This window comes from Pristis pectinata, chromosome 3 (assembly GCF_009764475.1).
Source record: "Pristis pectinata isolate sPriPec2 chromosome 3, sPriPec2.1.pri, whole genome shotgun sequence".
Classification (NCBI taxonomy): domain Eukaryota; kingdom Metazoa; phylum Chordata; class Chondrichthyes; order Rhinopristiformes; family Pristidae; genus Pristis; species Pristis pectinata.
In genome coordinates, this window is record NC_067407.1 from 112,338,207 (window position 1) to 112,363,956 (window position 25,750).

The 25,750-nt window shown below is 39.9% G+C and overlaps 2 protein-coding genes across 4 annotated transcripts; one reads left to right on the top strand and one right to left on the bottom strand.

Moving 5' to 3' along the window:
- The first annotated feature begins 1,440 nt into the window (after window positions 1-1,440).
- mrpl57 (mitochondrial ribosomal protein L57) lies at window positions 1,441-6,109 on the top strand. 2 transcript variants are annotated; one of them, XM_052011596.1, is made up of 2 exons: window positions 1,441-1,519; window positions 5,519-6,109. In XM_052011596.1, exon 2 carries the CDS (start codon window positions 5,535-5,537, stop codon window positions 5,844-5,846), a length of 312 nt encoding a protein of 103 aa, XP_051867556.1. In that variant the 5' UTR covers window positions 1,441-1,519; window positions 5,519-5,534; the 3' UTR covers window positions 5,847-6,109. The 2 variants fall into 2 exon arrangements, with proteins under 2 accessions (XP_051867556.1, XP_051867555.1); XM_052011595.1 differs by lacking the exon at window positions 1,441-1,519 and adding an exon at window positions 2,349-2,437.
- Window positions 6,110-6,262: 153 nt separating this feature from the next.
- Window positions 6,263-25,164, bottom strand: LOC127568165 (creatine kinase M-type-like). 2 transcript variants are annotated; one of them, XM_052011593.1, is made up of 9 exons: window positions 24,469-25,164; window positions 24,045-24,091; window positions 21,146-21,338; window positions 20,535-20,689; window positions 17,443-17,575; window positions 13,313-13,484; window positions 12,151-12,274; window positions 8,853-9,042; window positions 6,263-7,055 (listed from the first exon to the last, which is right to left on the bottom strand). In XM_052011593.1, the coding sequence occupies exons 1-9, from the start codon at window positions 24,482-24,484 to the stop codon at window positions 6,877-6,879; spliced, it is 1,209 nt and encodes a 402-aa protein (XP_051867553.1). In that variant the 5' UTR covers window positions 24,485-25,164; the 3' UTR covers window positions 6,263-6,876. The 2 variants fall into 2 exon arrangements, with proteins under 2 accessions (XP_051867553.1, XP_051867554.1); XM_052011594.1 differs by lacking the exon at window positions 8,853-9,042.
- Window positions 25,165-25,750: the final 586 nt, after the last annotated feature.

Sequence of the window (25,750 nt, forward strand, 5' to 3'; positions counted from 1 at the left end):
TTGCTGGAAATATTCAACAGGCAAGGTACCATCAGTGGAGAGAAGCAGAGTTACTGTTTCCAGGACGATAACATTTCATCATAACTGAGTTCCGAAAAGGTCATCAATCAATATTAAACCTTTTTCTCTCACAATAGTCACTTGCTAATCATTTCCTATTTTGTTTTCCAGCATGTGTGATATTTTGCTTTTAAAAGAAATTGCTTTCTTGAATTTTCAAAAGGTAAACCAGACTTTTCACGACCTTGGTATCCTTGAACTGAGCCTCCAATTCTCTTTAATCAACATCATCAATACTACCTACTTCCTGTTCTGTAACTTTGCCCATCTCTGTCCTTCTCCCAAGACATTGTTTCTGAGCGGTTAATGTTTTTGAACTTCGATATATAGCTTTGGCAAGGTGGGATTTTGTTCTTACCTTTTAAGTGTAGTTACAATTTTTAAACTAATTAGGAGGACTGTATCCATGACATCCCAAATAGTACAGTACCTTATGCATTGACTCATCATGACTAACATCTGGATCAAAATCTGGCTCAGATTTATGGAATTAAAATATCCTTTGTCTACTATCTTCAAATGTTTCTCTTACAAGATTGACAAGTTAATATTACCATGCTATGGGAGTTGGCTGGGATATAAAAGGTATGTTTTAATGTCAGCTTTGCAACTCTGGAGGAGTTTTTCCTAAGGACTTTAAACAAAATGTATTGAGCAGACAGGTATTAACTAGGTGGCTAGATGATGGATATGTGAGTAAATAATGGGTTAACAGAGGATGGGTGTAGGGCAACCAGAGGATGTTACTGTAGAGGCAAGTGCAACATAGTGGTGCAGTGGTTAACATTGCTGTCGCACAGCTCCAGAGATGCGGACTGAATCCTGACATTCTCCCCGTGACAGCATTGGTTCCCTCCAGGTACTCTGGTTTCCTCCCATGTCCCAACCAAAGACATGCTGGTTGGTATGTTTATTGGTTGCTGTAAATTTCCCCTAGTGCAGGTGTGTAGCAGGAAATTGCAAGGGGGGTAGGGGGGTGGGGGGGGGGGGTTGGGCTGGTCAGGTGGATTTGATGTCGATGTGAGAGGAAAAGTAGGATGAATGTGGAGGGGAGCTTGATGGTCTGCTGTATTGAATAACCAGTTTCTGTTCTGTATGATAGCTAAGGGTGGACAGTGTGTATTTAGGGGTGACATTCTAACCTGTCAACTCTGGTTGGTAGTGGAATAGATTTTGTGTAAACAGGTGAGTAGCGAACAACTGGAGGATGAGTAGGGAGTAAGTTGGCAATGGTGGGTCGCCTAAAGCAAAGGCAGTGGTGGGAAGAGGGGCTGGTAGTGGGACTTGGCAGAGAGGCGGGCGACTGGTGTTGGGGTGGTTAGCTGTTGGATGGAGGGCTGGAGTGACGTTATCCGGCTACGTCTTGGGGTAGGGTCAGCTGTTGGATAGTCATGGTGGTAACTGAAAATAAACTGGGCGACGGGCGGTGAGGAAACTGGATGGTTTGTGGTGGTGTAAGGTCGGTCAAGTAATTGGTCGCAGTGGGTGGGTAATAAGGGGCGGATTGCGGGGAGGCTGCATGGGGAGGAATACGTGGTGGTCTCGCAGGATGGAGCTGGCCAGAGACCGGTGGAAGACGACCCAGCTCGGGGGGTGGGCAGGCCGGCACCACCTTTCGCTGCAGAGTCGGGCTACAAACTCGTGTTTGATTACTGGCGGTGGAGTCCGCCGCCAGAGCTCGGGAGGATGCGGCTCTACCCCCTCCCCCGCCCGGCGCCGGAGCCCGGGAGGACGCCGCTCTCCCCCTGCCCGGTCCCCGGGAGGACGCCGCTCTCCCCCTGCCCGGTCCCCGGGAGGACGCCGCTCTCCCCCTGCCCGGTCCCCGGGAGGACGCCGCTCTCCCCCTCCCCCGGTCCCCGGGAAGACGCCGCTCTCCCCCGGTCCCCGGGAGGACGCCGCTCTCCCCCTGCCCGGACCCCGGGAGGACGCCGCTCTCCCCCTGCCCGGTCCCGGAGCCCGGGAGGACGCCGCTCTCCCCCGGTCCCCGGGAAGACGCCGCTCTCCCCCGGGAAGACGCCGCTCTCCCCCTGCCCGGACCCCGGGAGGACGCCGCTCTCCCCCTCCCCCGGTCCCCGGGAGGACGCCGCTCTCCCCCTGCCCGGTCCCCGGGAGGACGCTGCTTTCCGCCCGATCTCCTCATTTCGACCCATTCCCTTTTTTTTAACCGCTCGATCCGCTTGGCACAAAGCGTCACCCGTAGCCAACGACCAATCAAACGTGACACCAATTGCAGTGTCTGTTACTCCGGCAACCAGCAGGCAACCAATAGCAGTTCCGATTATCTGCCCGCGCCGTGGCGGGCTGAGCCAATCGAGCTGTAGGTTAGGAGGACGTGGTGCTTGGGGCAGCAGTGGACGGGCGGAGCGGCCGGGAGGAGGTGAGTGTCGGGTTTGGGTCCCTCCGCGGTGAAACCTGAAGGTGCTGGAGACACGACGTGGTTCTGGTGACCCCTTCCGGAGAAAGAGCCGGCGACCCTTCAATTCCCCCCGGTTCTGAACTGCTGAGGGTGTCGGTGGGAGGCAGGGGGGTGGATGACGAGGGTTGTTGGTGCTGCCGATGCAACAAGTAATCGTCCTCTGTGGCGGTGGCTCCTTATGTAAGGCAAATATCTGGAGGCATTGTAGAGAAGGTTCATTTGATTGATTCCTAGGATGCATGGGTTGTCTTATGGGGAGAGGCTGTGCCGATTCTTATTGACGTCCATAGATCCCTCAAGGTTGCCGAGCAGGTCGATAGGGTTGTTAAGAAGGCGTATGGAGTGTTGGCCTTCATTAGTCGGGGTACTGAGTGCAAGAGCTGCGAGGTGATGTTGCAGCCCTATAGAACTCTGGTCAGACCACATTTGGAGTATTGTGTTCAGTTCTGGTCGCCTCATTATAGGAAGGATGTGGAAGCTTTAGAGAGGGTGCAGAGGAGATTTACCAGGATGTTGCCCAGATTGGAGAGCATGTCTTATGAGGATAGGTTGAGTGAGCTGGGGCTTTTCTCTTTGGAGAGGAGGATGAGAGGTGACTTGATAGAGGTGTACAAGATGATAAGAGCCATAGATCAAGTGGACAGTCAGAGACTTTTTTCCCACGGCAACAATGGGTAACATTAAGGTGATTGGAGGAAGAGATGAGGGATGTCAGGGGTAAGTTTTTTACACAGAGAATGGTGGGTGCATGGAACACACTGCCTGCAGAGGTTGTGGGCGCAGATACATTAGGGACATTTAAGAGGCTCTTAGATAGACATATGAATGATAGAGAAATGGGGGGGGGGCTATGGGGGAGGGAAGGATTAGATAGATGTTAGAGTAGGATAAAATGTCAGCACAACATTGTGGGCCGAAGGGCCTGTACTGTGCTGTAATGTTCTATGTTTAGAAGAACGATACCTACATTTCAACGATTTGATTATGAGGAGAGATTACATAAAGTAAGGTTTTATTTCCCAAATTTCATGGGTTAACATGAGATTTGATTCAAAGTTTCAAGCTATTGCCTCTGTTCATTGGTGAGTCTACGACCTGGTGTCATGGCAACAAGTGAATGTAGGAGACAGTTCCAAAACTGACCATCCTTTTACAAGTGAAACTATCTTTCATGAATGGCAATTAATGCAAGGACAATTGTAAATATTGATCGCAAGGTTAAAAATTTAGAGTTAATCTATTAAAGGATCTGGAACAGCTGCAGCCGTGTATGAAGGCTTCAGCAGAGAATGATAACTTGCATCCCCCCCTCCTCCCCCAGCAAAACTGGATTTCTTGACATTGGATTAAAGTCCCTTTTCTGTCCAGAATCTTGACAGATAGTGTGCACATTACAAGAAGACATACATAGGTGTCTTCCATTGGAACATAATGTTCCGTGGGAGTTGCTCATTCTCAGCTGAAGTATTCATGATCAGTAAAAAATGAGGAACTTGATGCCATCACCTTTGGATTATGTCTCTGAGATGCAGGATCCCTATGTAAATCAAGAGCCCATGAAGAATTTCTCTTGGGGCAAGTGCCTGTTTCTGAAGGGCCTGTTTCTGTGCTGTATGACTGTGAGATATTGGCAAGTCAGCAGAAACTGAAGCCACTATACACAGTGACAGGGTAACCAAGAATGGAACCAAGCAAGGTCAATGAAGAGTGGTATGAGAGGTTGCCAATGAGAATAATGTACCTCAGGGAATCTCCTTGGTGACTTTCATTAGCTTTGTTTCAGTGATGTAGAACAGGCAGGCACCTGACAGAAGCAGTTCAGATACTGAGCTGAGAGAAATACGAGATTGATTTGAGAAGAAAAACTATGTTTACAGAGAGGAAACACAAGGTGAGGAAGTGCAGTAGTTTGCAAAGATGGAGATGGATCTTTTTTGAGAACGTTCACAATGAACAGGGTGTATGGGGACAGTAAATGGGGAAAGGTATCCATTTATAATGTACTTTTAACAGCTGTTGGTTGTTCATAAAGTAAGATGCAAAATGTAAGTTGTATTGAAATTTACGACACTGAAATGGGCTATTTGGCACAACACATCCATGCCAATACTTACTGCCTATGCATGCTCCAAGTAGGCCTTGTTCCACCATCTGAGCTCTTATCAGCATAATCTTCTATTTCTATACAGTTTATACATGATCGATGTATTTGACTATTGTATGAATATTACATAAATGTTTGCCAGCAGCTGTAGATTATAACTTTGGGTGATGTTCCCAAAATACAAAATCAAAAATGCTGTACATCATTTTGATGATTCTAGTGGTAAAAGAACTCTGAATGAATAAACAGGACTTATAGTTTCTTGCAGAGTTTATAATTTCTGACCTTGCCACTACACTATAAAACAAATATCAGCTTGCTTCAGTTGAAGTGGGCATGCCCAAATATGAAGGTTGTGGTTCAACATCCCACTTGCCACAAAGCAGAGAGCTCAACCACTTGTATTACCAGTATTACCAAGTGCTGTGTTTTTGACATGCCCAATACATCCCCTCAGCCGGATGCAAAAGTTTCCATTGTATTGGGAAACTGGCATATTGTCGTGTCATTATGAAAATGTACTCTTCCACTAAAAGTCTTGAAGCAGATAAACTTGTTTCTGGCAATGTGGAAATGATCTGCCATATTTCTCTGCATGAAAGTAGCAATATTTCATAGTAATTCATTGGCTGCAAAACATCTGGAAGATCTTGAAGAACAAAAAGTGGTATGTAAATGCAAGTTTGTTCTTTTCTGGCTCTTATATCGGGATACAGGTTCTTTACCCAGTTGCTCAGGTGGAAAATGTTTGAAGTTCAGCAGGTAATCCCTCTTAGGGTCACCTGCTGAACTCCCAACACTTACTAATTTTTGTTTGCAGTGAATTTTTTTGTTGTTATTTTTGAACTTCCACTTGAGTTAAAATATTTAATTTTCTGAAATCACATTCCAATTGATATTGATATTTACTATTTTTGATATTTACTATTTCTTTCAAGGTAAAGTTCTAGCAAAATGTTTGTTACAGCATTTTTGCTCCGAAAAGGAATTCCAGGCAAACAATGGATAGGGAAATACAGACGTCCGATAAAAATTACGTGGCAAATGAAACGTAATGTAATTCGGAGGTTGGAGATTGAAAAGGAAACAGAATACTGGCTCAGCCGCCCCTGGATGACAATGGAACAAGAAAGAGGTCATGCATCACAACGCAGAGCTGAGCGGTGGGAAGCCTTGAAGGCTGCCAGAGCTGCAACTTTCCCTGCACCAAGGTACATTGAAGATCATTTAAACCACTTAAATGTAACAAAAAAGTGGGGAAATTGAAGCAACTGAAGAAGCCATTTTGAATGTGACTGCAGAAAGATTTTTTTTGAGAAGAAGCTTCCTGATAATCATTGTAAACTCTAACAAATAGTGCCATTGGTTATGTATGATTTCTAAAGCGCTTGAAATGGCCTGTCATCTTCAAAGTAACAGAATAATTTTATGATTATTAATATCGGGGAAATTTGTACTTTTATTCCACAGGTCCTGATAAAATTGTATATTTATTAAGAAACATGAAAATTAAATATTCCTCAACTTAATTACATTGTCTTTTATTGCCCTGGTTTAGTTTCCTCATCTTGGACAGATTTTAAGCTCATTGTACTATAAAACTTTACATTTTAAATACATTGTAGCTATAAGCTTGCATTTTAAATAACTTATTGAAATCTTATTATCAAGCTCTTGCTAAAAGAACTTGGAGGAAAAGGATTTGAAGTCTTTCTTTCTTGCCCATAATGATAAGACTTTTTAAATTCCCATTTAAATTTCACGAAAATTATACAAGCTCGGAAAATCTTGGGTTCAGTCTGCATCCTGAACTAACAAAAATGCCAAGACAGTGGTAGAGGTAAAATATATATAGCCTCCAATATATTTAGTTTGAGTAGCCAGGTTTCTGCCTTAGATAATTGGAAAAGCTACCACTGCTGGAAGTGTTGATACAAACATAAGGTGAAGATGGAATTACCTTTCCTCCCATTAAACACGTGTATCCATGGAATTATGACCAAGTGAAGGGTATTTTCTTTCAGACATGCAGAGTATATAAATGAGTGAAAGAAATTCGACTGAAAAATATGTGCTTATAAAAAAAGTACAACATAATGCTGTGTTTAGCCTGCAAATATTTTATCATGTCCATCTTAACAGATCTGAAGTGTTTCACACTGCATAGTTTTATACAAATGATTTTTAAACAGAAACTAATCCAAAATTACAAAAACCATTCCCACAATTCATTGCTGGAATCTTTTGAAGAAAATGTAATTTCATTTCACTAATTGTACTGTATATGTACATCCATCTACTTCTGAGCAGGAATAAGGTCATGAATAGATTTTCCTTGTTCAATATTTTTATCCATGCTGATCAACAGTTTAACGCCATCAACTACAAGCTGTAATTGTTGAACTTCGGAGAAACCAATTCTATCTATGTTAGAAATATCACAGACTTCACTTTCAATGGAAGCAAGGGCAGCACCTAGAGAAAAGATTAGTATATTGGTTAAATTAATAAATGTACCTATAGTTTCATCGATTACAGGCAACTTATAACAGTAAACAGTAGGTTAATGGATTCATTGAATATATTGCAAAAGCAAAGGTAAGAGGACTTAAAAAAAACATTGGGCTGTAATTTGCTGTCAAGTTTAAACTAATAGCATGTGCTGTTATTTATATTTATGCAAATGCTGGACCAGCTTCAGGTGAGAGACAACTGCAGAATTGTTTCATCTCTATTGTCTATCTCAACATTAAAGTGTCATGATACCTAATGTGAATGTTGAATTCATTGCATTCTCAGTCTGTATTTAAATTTTTTTGGTTATTTAATTTGTTTAAAGGAAAATGACTTTTTTGGGCAGATACTGGAAATCTGAAATTAAAAACAGAAAATGATGGAAGCATTCAGTAGTTCAGGCAGTATCTGTGAAAGGCAAAACAGTTAATGTTTTGGATCTGGGACTCTTCATCTGATGTTGGGTCCCGGACCTGAAACATTACCCCTTTCTAATTTAATTTGATTAGTTATTTGCTCAGTTTACTAAAGTCCTGGATTTCTTTTGGGTTCCGTTGTCAGCTTGCCTTTTCAGTAAATTGCAAAGCAAATAAAGTGATTAAACAAATGTTACCCTCTTGCAGCAAATTATGTGCCTGTTATTTTGCTGACCAAGGCAATCAACTACATTAATGAACAGGCCAGAGGGGGTGGAGAAGGTGAGAAAGATATGGAGAAGTATTGCTATTGGTTTATTATTGTCACTTGCACCGAGGTACAGTGAAAAGCTTGTCTTACAAACCGGTCGTACAGGTCAATTCAGTACACAGTGCAGTTACATTGAGTTAGTACAGAGTGCATTGATGTAGTACAGGTAAAAACAATAACAGTACAGAGTAAAGTGTCACAGCTACAGAGAAAGTACAGTGCAATAAGGTGCAAGGTCACAACAAAATAGATCATGAGGTCATAGTCCATCTCATTGTATAAGGGAACTGTTCAATAGTCTTATCACAGTGGAATATAAAATCAGTACTTAATTACAAAATCAAAATACTGTGGATGCTAGAAAGCTAAAATATAAACTGAAATTGCTAGAAATTTCTAAGATGGGTAACTTCAGTGAAAGATGAAGCAAGAGTTAACATTCCAAATTGATTTTTGAAATACAAATAATGTTTCTGCACTGATGCTGACTTACTGAGCACTTTCTACATTTTCTGTTTTTATTATTCTGTTAGTGAATGGCTATAGAGTAGGCATTTCTGACAAAGTCATTAGAGATGACCAGATAGAAGCAGAAAAATTTAATATATTAACAAAAATGAAATGCATTAAAATATACAATATCTGAAAATAAAGTCTATAGAATATTAAAGTACTCCAGTCAAACTATCTGAAGTGAACAAACTAGGCCATAATGTTCACTTGGTGGAGGTATACATTATTTTGAATGGAGAATAAAAGATCAATATACCCAGCCTGGTGTATGTGTATGGATGAGCATAGTATTGAGTAACAAATATTGAACCAACAAACAGGAACATACACAGTGATGAACGTAGATGAGAAATGGGAGAACTTTCAAGAAATGCATTTTTCTTGCTGTAAAATAAAGGTTAGTATGTTATGAGATATAATGAAATGCAGATTGTTAATCACACATCAACAATTTGCAGTACAAAGTATTCCAGCTTGGTGCTACTCACCATTTGGTTTAAATTCAAATAGTTACTCAATTAGTAATTGTATATGGAATTTTTAATTTGAATACAGTACCAGTGAATTTCTTTTCTAGACGTAGTCTCTGCAAGAGCTCATCAAACTTCTCATGCTTACTGATATACTTCAGCCTAATGTGGACACTTGCCCGCATGCCCGTGCCAAGTTCAGAAGGGCAAGTCATCACATAACCTAGATTATCCTTCCAGATGAAAGGGTGCTTTTTCTGGTGGTATATTTCTTCAAGCTAAATAAACAATCATAGTTATTTCTCAATCTTCTAAAACTATGATGCAGTGGTATTCATCAGAAAATATTCTTTCATCAATCTCCCTCATCAACTCCACATTAGCAAAATAATTTCAAAGTGCAATTCTAAATGTTCAACTTTGTAAGCATGTTGTCTCATATGAAGACTTTGAGATGTTACTACTTTTTCTTTCTGCTATCTCTTTATGATCTGATTGGCTTCTAGGGTTCATGATTTTACCAGACACTAGAAGGAAATAAGAGCCCAATTGGGAATTGCCAGGTCTCAGCTTGTGGAATGTCATGTTAAGTTTGTGAGTAAAAGTGAAGTAACTGTATTTGCATTTTACCTCCCTTTTCAACTTGTATTTTAATTTCCTTTATTTAAGGTTCTCCAGTGTTACGTATATTTCACTAGCCTAGACATAATGTGGCAAAGCCTCTGGCTACAATCTAGGCAGAACCTCAGAATTGTACAGTGCATAGTGCAAACACCATCTCTTCCAGAGTTTAAGTTTGTGACCATCTCCTGATATTTCTGCCACTAGTTAGGAAAGTTCTGAGGAAGTTCACTTGTATTTTGGTTCTTGACAACACATGCGCACACGCACAAAAACGAAACAAAAGCATGAGCCAGCCAATCAGACCCTCGTGCCTCCTCCAATATGGCTGGTCTTTAACCTCAGTGCTATTTTCCAGGTCTAACCCTATATTCTCCCTTCAATAGCTTTAATGTGCAAACTCCATCAGTCTTGAGTAACAAACTATCTGCTGGAGGAACTCAGCGGGTGGAGCAGCCTCTGTGGGAGGAAAGGAATTGTCGACGTTTCAGGTTGAAACCCTGCATCAGGGCGGATGCTACCTATCACCACCTTGTGCCACCCTGCCTCCCCTCTTTTGTCCACCTATCACTGCTCTACTTTTTCCTCCCACATATTGAGCTTCCCCTTTTCCTATCTTCAGTCCTGAAGAAGGATCCCAACCCGAAACATTGACTGCCTGCTTTTCTCCACGGATGCTGCCTGGCCTGCTGAGTTCCTCCAGCATCACAGTGTTTTTCGTCGAGACCCCATTCCCCTCTTGGGTGGAAAATTCTAACAACTCACTTCCGACTGGGTGAAGAAATGAAATTTCTTCTCATCTGTTGTATGGATGGCACCTTACTTTGAGACTCAGTCCTGGTTCTGGACACCCCAATTGGGGAAAACTTAAGAAGGTGGCAGATTGATGCAGCAGTTAATACTGCTGTTTCACAGCTCCTGAGACCTGGGTTCAACCCTGACTGGGTATTCTCTTTGTGGAGCTTGTGTGTTGTGCCCTGTGATTATGTGGGCTGCTGCTGGGTGCTCTGGTTTCTTCTCATGTTCCAAAGATGTGCTCGTAAATTAGTGTACATAACTGATAAAAGAATTAAAGAGGTGTTGATGGAATATTTGAGAGACAATAAGTACCAGTTATAGGGAAATAAAGAAGGGGAATGTGACTGATGGGGTTACACTGCTGGGAGTTGATGTGGGCTTGATGGGTTGGCTGGTCTCCTATATCATAGCACTTAAGTAATCCCTGCACCTACCGTGCCAGTATCTTAAGAATTTTGTATCTTTCAATTTCTCTTCTAAACCTCAGTTTAATTTCTCCTCACAGGTCAAACCTGCCATTTCAGGAATCAATCTAGTGATCCTCTGTTGCACTCGCTTAATCCTAAGTATATCTTTCCTTAGGTAGGGAGACCAGACCTGTAAACAATATTATTGAAATCTTCATTTGCCATTTGTCTTCCTAAGGGCTTGCTGTACTTGCACATTAACCTGCAATGCTTTGCAAACAAAGACACCTGGGTCCCACTGAACAGCAACGCCTTTCAATCTCTAACCATTTAAAAAAATACCCAACTCCTTTATTTTTTTCTGCCAAAATAGATGACATCACATTTTCCACATTATATTCTATTTGTCATGTCATTGTCCATTAAGTTAGCTGATTGATATCTCCCTGAAGCCTTTCTGTATCCTCCTTGCAACCCAGCTTTGCATCATCAGCAAATATGGATACATTTCACCTGATCCCCTCATCCAAATCACTGATATAGTTTGTGAACATATGGGACCCTGCTACTGATTCCTGCAGCACCCAACTAGGTACAGCCACTAACCAATCCTCAGTCACCATCAGAATATTACAACCAATCCCATGTGCTCTCATTTTGTTTAATGACCTGTGTGATAGCTCATTAAAGGCCTTCTGAAAATTTAAATAAATCAAATCTACTGGTTTCACCTTATCTATTCTGCTGGATACAACCTCAAAAATCTCTAACAGACTTGTCAAACATGATATCCTTCTCACAAATCTATCTTAACTCTATTACCATTTTCTAAGTGTGCTGTTACCACTTCCTTAATAATAGATATTTTATTTTTCACTACTACCGACATCAGGGTAACTTGCTGTTGTCCTCCATTTTATCTCTCCCTATTTTGCATTTGCATCCTTCAATCACCGGGAATTGTTTGAGAATCAACAGAATATTAGAAGTTGAAAACGTGCACCCACCATCTCTGTGGGCACTTATTTCTAAACTTCGGGGTGCAGATCATCAGGTCCTGGAGTTTTGGTGGCTTTTAATCCCATTAATTTACTCAATGCTTTTTTTAATTGCAATTTTTTTCAGCTCCTTGTTCATTCTAGACTTCTTGTTCTCCATGATTTCCCAGAAATTTACTGTGCATTCCTCCATGCAAACAAAATATTTTCATTTAATTCCTTTGCCACTTATCATGTCCCAGTCAATAAGGGACCCACTTTAACTTAATTTTTTTTTCTTAAGTATTTCTGTAGATGCTCTTAGGGTCCTAGCTAAGTTACTCTTGTATTTTACTTTCCCTTTTCTTATCAATTTCTTGGTCCTCTGCTGAATTCTAAAATTAATCCAATCCTCAGCTCTTTTGGCAATATTATAAAACTTTTCATTTTGTAGCCAGTGTTCAATAATTTTTATGCCTTAAAAGGAGTATATATTTGTTGTAAACTATGTATTAATTCTTTAAAATTGATAAAGCAACGGCTAATACTTGGAGTAAATATTTAAAAATGTAAAAATTATTACCTTTTTAAGACCCAAGCAATACTGTGTGAAAGCTTGTTTCAGATTGCCTCCCTGTTGCATAGAAATAATTCGAAGATGGTCTTCTTTATTGACCCAGACAATAAAATTCTTCATATCATTGTGCCTGTAACATGTAAATTTATCATTTGTATCTTTGAACTCAAGTAGGATTCTGTTTGAGCAATCAAAGGTAGGTTTTTTTAGAATCAGCGCATCACTGCATGTGAATATTTCAAGTAACCTTTGAAATAGCATGCCTCGCTTCCTTTGTGCAAAACATCAAGAAATTGGCCCACACAGAAAGCTCAGTATCTCCTATTTTTCACTCATGCAAAACTACTGTTTCATCTAAGATTTCTTACCAAAATAATTTACCTTGCTGGAATAAGTTTATTACACCAATTAAGCATCATTTCATATAAAATTGCTCTATTTTGTTCTTAGTTGGATGGATATGTGTGAGTAGGTTAGCTTACAGTAGAACTGCCATTCTTGAGAAGCCAGAGAAACCGTCAACAATGGTTATCTCTAGCTGCCAGTCACAACATTTATTATATCACATACCTCTTTATTAGGATAAAAATTGTCATCACAGTAACATTCAATTATTCTCCTCAGTTTTAAAACACTACTTTTAAATGTACCAATAAAATGAATAATTTGTTTCAAGACACTTAAGCTTTGAAAAATAATAGAAATTCTTTAAGTATTTTAAAAGTAATAGTTCTAAAATTGTCAACATTGCATGTTGAAAAAACAATCAGGAATCATAACAATTTAACATGGCCCACTCACACAAATTTATATTTACCCCAGAAAGAGCCAAGTTACACAACCTATTTTTCTGCATTTTCTATTTTTCCTTGGGCTTCCAAGTGACCATGGTTAAGCTGTTTGCTGGACAAACTACTCATTGGATTACTCCAAGCTATACTGATAGTTGATGGAAGTCTAAGGCCGAACTTCCCCTTCATTCTTTGGTTTCCCCCACCATTCTGGTAACTTGCCCACCAGATTAAAAAGGATGCTGTAAATGTACTTAAAATTGGTGTTTGATGTCCATGTGTCAGAGGAACTAGATAAATGACTCAACAGCATGGTGAAACCTGGCCTATGGATTGAAAGACTATTTGGCAAACATGACACTTAAAAACACACTTACCAGACTCCCCGTGCATCTGGCCAATCTCTGGCCATTCCAGATGAAAGCATCCTTGGAGTAACAAGATCATCAGTAAGGATTCCAGCATTGGTTAGACCCTGAAGGTCTTCCTCACTCAAGTTCTTCAATGAGTGATAAGTGCCCTTAAATTCATCATCCATTGCATGGAGGGCTATGGATGACAATTTAATTGAAGTAGATGGAAACAGACATAGTCAGAATAGCTAAAACTGAAGAGCAGGTTTCAGGTTCTTTAATGCTTTTATATTCCATTCAGTACTTAGTCCCTTGCTTTTTGTAACATAAATTGATAAATTATGCAGGGGATATTAAAAATTGACCACATGGTGGCAGTTAGGAAGAAAGCTTTAGTGTACAGGAAGAAGTAGAGAGTCTGGTCAGTAGGGCAGATAAAAGGCAAATGGAATTTAATCCATAAACGTGCAAGTTAATGCATTTGGAGATATGCAGTAAGACAAGGAAATATACAATAAAAGGCACGATATTGAGTGACATGGAGAAACAAAGAGACAGCACACATCCATAGATCTTTAAAGGTAACAGGATAGGTCAAGAAGGTGGTTATAAAAGCACATGAGATGCTTTATTTTATTAGCCATGGCAAAGAATTTAAGAGCAGGAAGGATGCGCAAGAACTGTATGCAATGCTAGTTAAACCACAGCTTCAGCATGAATTCAGTTTTGATCACCTTGTTAAAGGAAATATGTAATTACACTAGAGAAGGCAAAGAAGAGATTTATGGGGACATTGAATGACCTGGCAAATACCTTGAAATTCAAATGATATAATAATTTCATTTTTGAATAAAATATTTTAATTTAGAATACCTTCATGAAACAGCCAACACAAGATACATCATTGTGCATTCCACATCCCAAGTACAACCCTACATACATCTATAGAATTAACCTTAGACAACCTTTGTAGCTGTTTTCCAGTCCTATGTTCATTGATTGCAGCTCAAGATCAAAGGCATTGCCACTGCTGGCCCTCATCCACTTAATCCAGACTCTGCAGTAAGGCTGGTATCTACTTAGTGGCAACAGTAAATATAAGACTGTGTTGTAGAAGGGGAATGCTTCCCACTGCTATTCAGCTGTCAGCGTATGTGTTGTACTCTGCAGGGAACTGGCAACTTCCCAGCTTGTTGCCTTTATAATAAATGCATTTTCAGAAGTCTCCTAAAGTAACTCACAATGAAACCACAGGGACTTGGACAAAAATATCGATGCTCATATGGAAGTCAAAACCATTCAGTTGAAACTCAAATGCTTTTAAACTCTGGCAAAAATGTAAGAATATAAAACAAAAACTGATAATTATAAATATCAAACTGCAATGGACAGTATTCTGGGAAAATAAATGCTGAAACAAACACAATTGTTAATTGACAGCCAAGTAGCTGCTTGGCCAGTAAGCAATTTAATAGCACCATATTGGGAATTTACGTTTAAACTAGCAAATATTGGAAACAGTTACACTAAGAAAGGCTGCATGGCAGTTAGCACAACAAACAGTTTTTAAAAATTTAGAGCAACAATAGGTGTAATTGGCAATAATAAGTAAATATCTGTACTTTAACTCAGAACAGAAGATAGCTGTCTAATTAATAGATTGGGGTTGAGAGAGAATAATAAATCAGCCGACTCGATGGGCTGCAAGGCCTGATTCTGCTCCTACGTCCTAGGGTCTGACGGCCTTATTGGTCTAACAGTCTAATTCATCACTTGGATAGAATGATGTTCAGTTGCCAACTATTAAGATAGACATCCTTATTCTGACTTCCATTAAAAGTCTAGTTTGCTATTCAGTCATAAAATACATTGTATAGAAAAGGAATGGCTGGACAATTTGAGCAGAGAGCATATAATGAAATGAAATGGTAACAGTGCAACGTAGGAACAGAATGAAAATACTACTACCAACAATGATTTAGGCAGAAGGTAATTTGAAAACATAATGGAGAATCTGTATTAAACTTTAGTAAGACTACAGTTAGAGCAGGGTGAACAGTTCTGGACTCAACTCTATTAGAAGGATGTTGACATAATAGAGATAGAGCACCACAGAATAACAAGGATGCTATCTGATATGAGTAAATACAAACAGAAGACTTGTAAAACTGGAGCAGTCATTGTTAATCAGGAGAGATTAAAATGTTTATAATTCTGAGGGAGTGGGTCAGAGTAGATGGAACAAGTGACCAAGGGATTTAGAATGAGAACATGGATATAGTATTACATCTGTGAGATCTAGGACAAAAACAGGAGAAGTGTGCTTTTGCACACAGAGTTGCAAGGCCATATTGAAGCTACTGATTGAACCAGTGACCATATAGCAATAAATCTGATAGATTGTAATAAAGGGTGTAAGTGGATACTGGAAAAATATGATCAGATGGGATTAGGATTACGACTTGTGAGAGAGTTGAATATCAACATGGACTGTTCAGGTAAGTGGGCTGATTCCACGTTCTAACTTCAACACACTTAATCATGTTTATGAACACCAGGTCAAAAGAGGAATGGCTGAGAGATGAAGAAAATGGAAAGAGTGAAGGAGACAACAGATAGGGTAAGATCTTTGAATGGCTAAAATGCAAGAGGTTTAATGAGGCCAACTGTCAGGGGACACTTTCCACCAGTATTCTTGTTTCATCGGACACTCTGTAAATCATAGGCCAGTGAAATATTCTATCATCAGGTAAGTGTTAAAGGAAGATAGGAACTGCTAGTGGGAGACTTGTTAATCAAAAAATATAATCATTTTGATGTGATCTGAATTTTTGAATGGTGTGTGGTCTTAATGAAAATTAGCGAGTGCAGGAAATTGATAGGCCAGCTGTCATCGTGGTTAAACGGAAAGATCTTTTGTGAGAAATATGTGGAAGGAAGAAAACTAAAATACAAAATTGTCAATGATAGTATTTTTGGGAATATGACCCACTTCAACGTCCAAGATGAATTGGCAGAGGAAGCTTAAGATATATAAAGATAAATGTCTTCTGACACCTTGCCTTGTCCTCAGCATATCCCAAAGCATTTCACAGTTAATGTATGAGTTTTGAAATGTAATCATTATTGTAGGTAAACACAGTAGCGTACAGTGAGATCCCACAAACATCTGGTCATCATGAAATAATAACTCTCTGTGCCATCCAATTGGATAGAAATTTTATTTGACTATTATCTATTGGCCATAACAAAAGATGAAAACACCAGGATTAATTGCTGTTGGCAAGATCTTCACCGTAGATATAATTTCTACAGATAAAGTTTCAAATAAAACAACTAAAAAGGATGAACTCAAGTAATTTTAAAATGTATGTTGAATAAATTCTGGCAATCATTTGCACTTAAATGGATTCCATTTACTAACGATCCATTTTGCTGCTAATATAATAAATTATTTTCATGAGGGGAATAATTGCCAGATGAATCCAACAAATTATGGTAACACAGTTGTTTTATTATGGTGAGATGAATTAGTAAATCATGATGAAAATTCCAGCCCAAAACAATATTATAGCTCACAGATCTATCCAAAAGCACAGCAGCTGATGGCTTTAGAGAGTGTAATCTTCAGGCAGAACTTATTTGAAAATCGCATTGTTTAAAAGCTTTGTACTCTGAGCTGTTAAAGGATTTTCTATTCTACTGAAAGTAGACTAAAATTTAGACATTTTTTTAACTGTAAAAAGGCAGTTATATTCTTGCTCTTCATGATCCACCATTATCTTAAACTGTATGGTTTCATGGAAACAAGGACAGACAAATGGATGCACAAGTGATAGAGAATATTTCAGCAGCTTCCCAACTACCCTTCAAATGACAACCGATAAAAATAGCACAAAAAACTCAAGTTATTTTAAGCCGACACATCAACAAAGAACATTTGTCCTTTCGGTTGGGTTTACTTGAGTAACAGCTGTAATGTTTTTCCCCCAATTACCCACTAGATGGTGATAGAATTCTTCCAATAAGCACAATAATTCAGGTTTATTAATTTCGGGAAGTATAAAAGGTGGAACAAAGGGATTGTTTTTTGGCTTTTATAATTAATTCTGTGTCCAGCTATTATGTTGTTGAATAAACAGAAATAAAATCACCTGCTATTGCAAGCTTTTCCAGTGCACGTCTCTCCCCACGGCTGCAGTGTGGTGGGAAACTAAAATCATCCACATTGCGCCCTGTGCTCACTCGACATGCCAGTACATATTGTCCATCTAGATCAGATCCACCCTGCCGGGGAAAAGAGTGAATACTGTGCAATAATCTTATTAACTGAATATTATATGGAGTTAAACTTATTAGAGACCAGGAGCACAGAATTCAGCGCATCCTAGGGTGCAGTCATTCATTTGTGCCTGAAAACGTATACAAAGTAGCGCCTCACTGGGTTGTAGGTGGATTCGTGCAAGTTTGTCCCGGTGCCATTAATGCAGGACGTTCCTGCACGAACTTCATTGCAAGGACTTGCATGCTTCGATCACACTGTTCTCTCTATTAGTGTATGCCATGTACGAATGATTTCTGGAGTCCTGCAGACTAAATGAAACTAGGGAGCATCAATTGACATATCACCTTTTAAAGGGGAGGTGAGCAACAAATCCAATCCCCGTTGCGTTATTTTGTTGCTGGCAGATGACTGGCGAAAAGGATGGCTACACAAATCATAAACACATTCCCCTATCCATTAACTGCATCCTGGAAATCCAAAGAGAAAGCTGGTCAGAGAGATCAAAGATGTACAGTGATATCCCACAAAAAGTGTAATGATTTCATCCATCAGGGTTAGGAACAAATGTCACCCGCTAAGGATTCCACTGCTATAATCACTTCTACTTCAACATTGCACATACATCACATAACTCACACACCCATCCAACTGTTCAAGCATGCAGATTTAACACACACACACACACACACACACACCGCAAAGCCCTTGCATTCTTCCCTCACTTACAGGAAACTACAGATTGTAACAGCTGACCAGCTATACTAGGTCCACAGGTTGAGCTGTCTGGAGCTCAGGGTTTTGGCATTCATGGCTTGTTCACCACAGAGTCTATGGCTTGTGCAAGAACAGATAACATAAGGAGTGCAGTGTGCCAAAATGAAGTTCTCCCCACATCCTTCTCATTATCTTCTGCCTTATAACATGCCCTTCTTAACTGCCTCTGCCCGTCAATGTGACCATATCTTGTTGCCTTCCTCATTTCAGAAATTCCAAACATCTCAGCAGTGGAGATGTGCCGTTCCAAGGGGGAGGAAGAAGACAATACATCGGTGGATCTGATACTGCTATCCATCATCTCAGCTCCTGGCATTTCAGACATTAGTTAGTAGTTTAGCAGCAGGGTTTATGTGCAGTGAGTCACCAAGCACGAATGCATTGCAGCCAGGCCCAGAGAAAGGGCAGCTCCTGTGCCAGCTCCCCAGAGGTCAGATCATCCACCAGTCCTACTCTGGATAACTCGGATGATAATTACAGTTGGGCAGCCTTTAGAAGAAGGCTGATGAACTTGCACAAGGAGATATCTACAGCTTTGTCTAACCTGTCAGAAAGCCTGCATGAGAAGATCTTTGACAAAGTCCCACATCAGAGATTGGTGTGCAAAAGTTAAAGCATACAGGATTGGGCATAATATACTGGCATGGATTGAAAATTGGTTGGCAGAGAGGAAACAGAGTAGGAATAAGTTGGTCTTTCTCAATGTGAAAGAGGTGATTAATGGGGTACCATAGGGATCAGTGCTTGTGTCCCAGCTATGCATAATCTATATCGGTGATTTGGATGAAGGAACTAAGTGCAGTATTTCTAAGTTTGACAACAACATGAAACCCACTGGTATTGCAAGTTGTGAGAAGCTTGCAAAGAGGTTTCAAAGTGCTGCAGACAAGTTGAGTGGGAAAATATGGCAAATGAAGCAAAACAGGGATAAATATCAAATTATCTACTATGGTTCCAATAATCAAAAAGATTGGGAACTGAGGGACCTTGGTGTCCTTCTACACCAGTCACTGAAAGCAAACTTGCAGGTGCAGCAAGCAGTTAAGAAGCCAAACGGTACTTTGCCCTTCGTTGTGAATGGTTGTGAATACAAGAACAAGGATATCTTCCCACAATTATATAGGGTTTTGGTGAGATCACACCTTGAGTGCTTCCTGCTGCTTTAGACTCCTTACCCAAGAAAGGATATACTTGCCATAGAGGGAGAGGAGCGATTGATCACCAGACTGATTCCCGGGATGTTGGAATGGTGAGACTGTTGTATGAGGGGGTTGGTTGGTCAGTATTGACTAGAGTTTAGAAGAAGGAGATGACATTGAATCATAAAAAATGTTGACTGTTCTGGACAGACTCAGTGTAGAGAGGATGTTTCCCCTGGCTATGGTGGGGGGTGGGGAGCGGTTCTTGAATGAGTGCTCCTTTCGGATATGGGGTCAGACATTTAGGACTGAGATGAGGAGAGATTTTGTCACTGACTGGGTGGTGAACCAGTGGAATTCTCTACCACAGAAGACAATGGATGGATGGATTTATAAGGAGATGACAGCTTCAAGGACAACTAGAGGTAAGTGTTAAATAGTGGCCTTGCAAGTGTGGCCCACATTGTGTCAATGACAGAAGTTGTGTTGTGCATTTAGTGAATCAGGATACTTCACAGGTGGGGGTCAAATGTAGGAAGGGGGCTGAGTGAGCTGATATAAATGTTAAAAAAGAACTCTTAAAGAGGCTTTGGAAGATGAGAGATGTTACAGGACAAAGACTTTAGGGAGAATATTGCACTTATTAATTCTTTCGTAAAAACATAATAACTATCTGATACAAGTGGGATTAAAAGCCAGCGGGGAAAGTATCAACTAAGATGATGGTATATTTATTGTTCATTGGTCTGTGCCAATTGGGCAGGTAGAGTTGGGGCTGGTCAATGAAGGGAGAGATGGACATCACTTGATCCATGGGCTACAGTTTGCTAAAGTTGGAGGCGTGTATTTTGTGAGCTTGGGTTTATTAATTTGGAAAATCATAAGTGCTTATGATAACTACAAGATTAAAAGGTGACAAACTAATTTATAGGAAAGATTATTCATTCTCTGTGGAAATAGCCCATTTAATGAGCTGAATAACTTATTTACATTTTATCATCTAATGAAAGATCATGCAGAAATATCAAAGTTAGTTTTATAAATCTACCTTTAAGTTTTCTGGATTCATGTCACTCTCATGCTTTTCATTTGTCTTGTAACCACTGTGATAAAGTTCAATAAGAGGATCAAAAAACTGCATGAAGACAGTATATGATTCTGCATCTCCAGCCACACAGCCTGCTGTTCTCATGCAAGAATGCTCTATAATACAAGCAAACAAAATACCAATGTCAATTAAATCATAATAATTTAACACCACTGAATAACACACACGTGTTCTTTCTAAAATTAAAAAGATTGACATATTCACATGTTATTCAGTGAAGTAGTCCAAAGGCAATGATACTTTGCATAATATTAGTCAACTATACTCCTAAAAGGATCATTTATTCCCTATAACTCCAGAAAACATGAAGAACCAATGTCCCTTTGCAGGACTGCACTCAAACATTACATGAACAAAACTCTAGGAATACATCGTCAGAATGGGCAACTGCTAAATACCAAAGATTGGTGAAAGGTGAAACATTGAAACTGTGCTTTAAAATCACAAATAGAAAATTCACAAATGATTCAGTTTATGAAGTTGAAATATGTCGCAACATTATTTTACTGAATGAAATCATAAGTAATTATTTATATTAAAATGTCACTTACCAGGATTATCTACACCAGGCTGGATAACATCATCTAGTGTGAAGCCACTTTGAGTTGCCCGGTTCCTCAGTCTCTTGTACATTTGGATCGTAAGAACATTTGCCATATAGGTCTGGTTTTTGCCCAAGTTTGGAAATTCTTCTTCAGCTGACAATTTTTTAATGTTAATTGCAGGATCACGTGGAGTTAATTGCTAAAATTATGAACAGACACATGAACACATGGACACTTGAATAGGCAAGGCATAGAAAGATACGGTGCTAATGCAGGCATATGGGATGAGTGTAGATGGGCAAAAAGGACACATGAATGTGGTGGGCAGAAGGGCCTGTTTCTAAGCTGTACAACTCTATGACTCAATGAACACCACTACAATGCCTTTAAATAACTGTTCATCTTAATGTAAAAATAAATACAAAATGCAAAGGAGAAAGGTAAGGTGGAAATTCAGCCTGAGCACTATTTTACTCTATTGCTCCTGAAGCTGAAGTAGCTTAGCAGGCTGTCTAATTCAGGAACAATTAGGCAATAAATACTGGTCCAGACAGTAACATCCTTATTCTATGAATAAATAAAAAAAATCAAGTAGCTATAATTACATAGCATATTTTGCCTTTCTTTTTGAGAAATATTTTGTGTTATCAGGGGATTGATGCTGTTTCCTCAGCTCCAACATTGTTGATAGGTAAACAGTGACAAGGCCTGATTGATTTAAATGTCCTAAAGTGTAGGATATCAATCGCTTACATGGAATGCAATATAGCACATACTGAATGTCATACCACACATATTTAAAAGCATAAGGCTGATAAAAATAAACTTTTGATTGATGAATTTTGTATGAGTGAGAACATCTTCAAAGCCATTTTAATGTGGGGATTTTCTCAAGAAAGGCCATTGCACAAAAACACAGATTATTGATGCTGTTTTGACTAATAGAAAACATCTTTTTTTTTATTTATTCACACAACATAAATGTCTAAGCCGACACTGATAGATTATCTCCAATTGTTTGTAAATTGAGTGGTTTGCTAAACCATTTCAAAGGGCAGTTAAGAGTAACTGTTCTTGAATCAGAGTTACTGTACATATAGGCAAAAATGGGTGAGAACAGCAATGGATATCAGTGAACTTGATGCATTTTATGACTATTTGTAGTTTCATGGTTACAATTATTGATGCTGGCTTTTTATTCCAGGTTTAGTTAAATACAGAAGAAATCCTGGATACCTACAACACACGATGCACACGCAAGGTCTGCAGAATCATAGATGACCCCTCTCATCCCTCCCATGACCTATTTGTCCCACTGCCGTCTGGCAAGCAGTACCAGAGCATCCGGGCCAGAACTACTAGACTGTACAACAGTTTTTTCCCCCAGGCTGTCAGGCTCCTGAATACCCTGGAAGCAGTTTCAGACAAATGCCGTGTCAAAAGCCCTGGTTTGCACAATGGCGTATAAGAACTTTGGCTGCTGCTGAACATGTTTATGCATTTAGTGCAACACACTGAGTTCTGTATTTTCTTTGTCCAACTCGGTTTTGCACTAACCCTGCACTAATTTTGTATTTTGCACTATTTGTACTACACAATTTTTTTGTCTGCATTTATTGTACATCCTCTGTTTTATGTATGTCCTCTGTTGTGTGTCTGGGGGAAACGACATTTAGTTCCTTCACATGTTTTTATAGCATATGGGTGAATGACAATAAAGTAACTTGAACTTGAATAGAAGCAGAAGTTGGCACAAGGCTCTTCAAGTCCACACTACCATTCAATTAGATCTTAGCTTCACTTTCCTGCCAGTTTCCCATAACTTGCTTAATTACTTGAATTAAAATTCCCACCTGCCATGACACAGTTCAAATCAGATCTATGGTTCAGGCTTCTGAATTGGTAGCCCATGAACTTAAGTACAATATTACTGCACCTCACTCAATCAAAAATACATTCTTATTATAACCAATGTGACACATTTCAGTAGCCAGCAAACAGCTTGAAGGTGCTTTGTTATAGTAATTTCAATAATGGGAGATGGAAGTATATCTAGAGTAGTTATGATCTAGAATTCACTGCCTGTAATAGTGATGGTAGATCACTGCCTTTGAAAAGGGAATTGAATGGGCACTTGAGAAGGAATAATTTATCACGTTAGGGGGAAAGAGGGAGTGTGAATCATGGGATTGGTCTGCCAGGGGTCAACTTGGACTCGATGGGTCAAATGGCCTCCTGTGCCATAACAATTCTATAATTCCCAGATCACGGGGATTTAAATCCCAGTTATGGCATTGGTTGAAACTGAGTATAAAACATTCCATAAAGCATCAGACGAGGCGCTGGAGGAAGTCAGTAGGTCAGGCAGCATCTATGGAGGGAAGTAGACAGTCGACGTTTCGGGTCGAGACCCTTCATCTGGATTGAAAGATAGAGGGGAGATAGCCAGTATAAAGAGGTGGAGAGAAGGGTGCATGCTAGGACTAGCAGAGGAATCGGGTGAAGATTTTTTATGTATAAATAACTGTAATTTAAATGACAATGCTATGTGATTTGATTCGTTCCATTTAAATAACGATTTCCGATGCATCAGAAAACTGACCAACGCTGAGTTATCTATTTTTACACTAACCATCCTATCCTAAACCGATCCCAGCCTGAGATTCTCCCCAAAGTCACAAGCGATCTTCATGCCGTCAGGGTGTCCCGCTCCGCTCAAATTGTAAAGGTTTCAAACACGTGGTAAGCTGTTTAAAAATAGACCAAATAATCGTGCAATTCTTGCCAATGGCAAATGCACATATGCTTCGTATGCAAATACGTGGAACGCACATTTCTAATTCTCCCTTGTTTGCCTACAGTGTAAGTGAAGAACGTTGGTTTTGTTTATTTCAAAAATACAAACCTCCAAAATGTGGTTGTACTTGAGACTGAGTGGCAATTCCAGCGGAGCTGTTGGAAACAACAAACAAACAACGTGTAAGTTCTGTAGAAATATCTTTAAATACTGTCACCCAGCGCTTCAATGCAAAAAAATGCAATAACAATAAATATATTTTTAAGGGGGGCGGGGGGTTACCTAATCGATAGAGCTCAATGAAGTCTCAATCTCATTGAATCCTGTAACTGCCACTATAGGAGAAGGTAACCTGAATGGACCTTGCACTTTCAGTCCCCTGTCTCTGCGGAACCAGCCAACTACAGTTACTATTGTATCGTTAATACTAAATTTGATTGGCCTCCTTTCCAGGAGTTTAAAGGTCTTGACGATCTCACATTTCAATTTGCTTTCGTAACGATTGCAATGAAATACTGTAAGCAAGACTTACGTTTTAGTTTCCACATTGCTGCGGCGACGGGCGACGCACAAACTTTATGTTGCTGGTGTGAACAGACGAATCTCCGCGAGTGACCACTCGCAATATGCCTGTGTTCAGTTCTGGGAGTTCAGATCGCTTTGGTCTCACTTGAAATGTGACCTCGACTGTTAGAGGTTTGGATTGTTTGTACATGTAACGTCCAGCTCCCACCGGGCACACAGTGGAGAGGAATTTAACTCTTTCCTGAAGGAATTTTCCAAACTGGGGGTAGAGCATCATGGAGAAAAACTTATATCGACACGTCTGTTTCTCTCTTGTGTTCAGGCATAAGGCTGGGGTTGAGAGGAATCCGTTTTGCGTTGAAATGGCCCTCTGCACCCAGAATTGCAGTTATTTTTTTAAGGTGTCATCCTCCCATGACACGGTAATCATTGGACTCCAAACAAGTTATGATTGCTGGGTGCCATCTCCGTTAAATGCACGTTGTCAGACTAGCAGTGGAATAGTGACTGCAGGATATCTTAGCTTATATCGCCGCCCTTGGATGGTTGTGATTGTGAGAGAACAGCGAGTGGTGGCCGTGGATATGTGTGCAATTCTCAAGCAGCTCCTAATTCTCTGCGAGGAATGCGATGGAAATATTTGCTGTACCAAAGACACCAGCTGCAACTAAATGTAAGCACAGACTGCAGGCTGTCTGACTTTACTGATAATCTCTTGAATTTAAGGAAGGAGGCAGGAGACCAAGGCTGAAGATGACAGTGACCTTGGCTGTGCCAATTGTGATGCATCCTTGCAAGTCTTATTGCAGGAGGCGATATGATCCCTGACATGGTGCCGCTAGAGAAATAAGACCAGCATTTGGACTGATCCATAAACAACTACATGTATATGTCCTTGCCTTTAATTCTGTTAGGAAGCTAGGGTTTCTCTGAACATATCCAGTTCTATTTAGGTTCTCTTCAGCTGCAGCTGTTGTTGCTTTCTTTTGCTTTCCTCTCCTCAACCGCTGTCCCCTTCCCACCAGATTGGAATTCACAAGAATAATGAAATATACTCGAAATTACTCACAAGGGTAATTCATATACTTTGTGATGCTCCAATCACTTTAAGAATTCGTAATGCTCTGCAGGTCCAATGCGTAATTCCTAATATGTTCTAATGTGTTGTCCAAAAACATCACAGTTCAATTCTATTTCTCTTGTTCATATATGTGCAGGTATTAGAATTCATGATGACTGAACACTTGGACTAGGGATGAGAACATAGCAAGATTGCAGGAGAGAATAAC

Coding starts and splice junctions, on each gene's coding strand:
- mrpl57 (XM_052011596.1), top strand. CDS start 5,535: ATGTTTGTTACAGCATTTTTGCTCCGAAAAGGAATTCCAGGCAAACAA.
- LOC127568165 (XM_052011593.1), bottom strand. Junction 17,576..20,534: donor TGAATCCAGAAAACTTAAAG/GTAGATTTATAA, acceptor TTTCCCCGGCAG/GGTGGATCTGATCTAGATGG. Junction 13,485..17,442: donor GGAAAAGCTTGCAATAGCAG/GTGATTTTATTT, acceptor TGTCATCCATAG/CCCTCCATGCAATGGATGAT.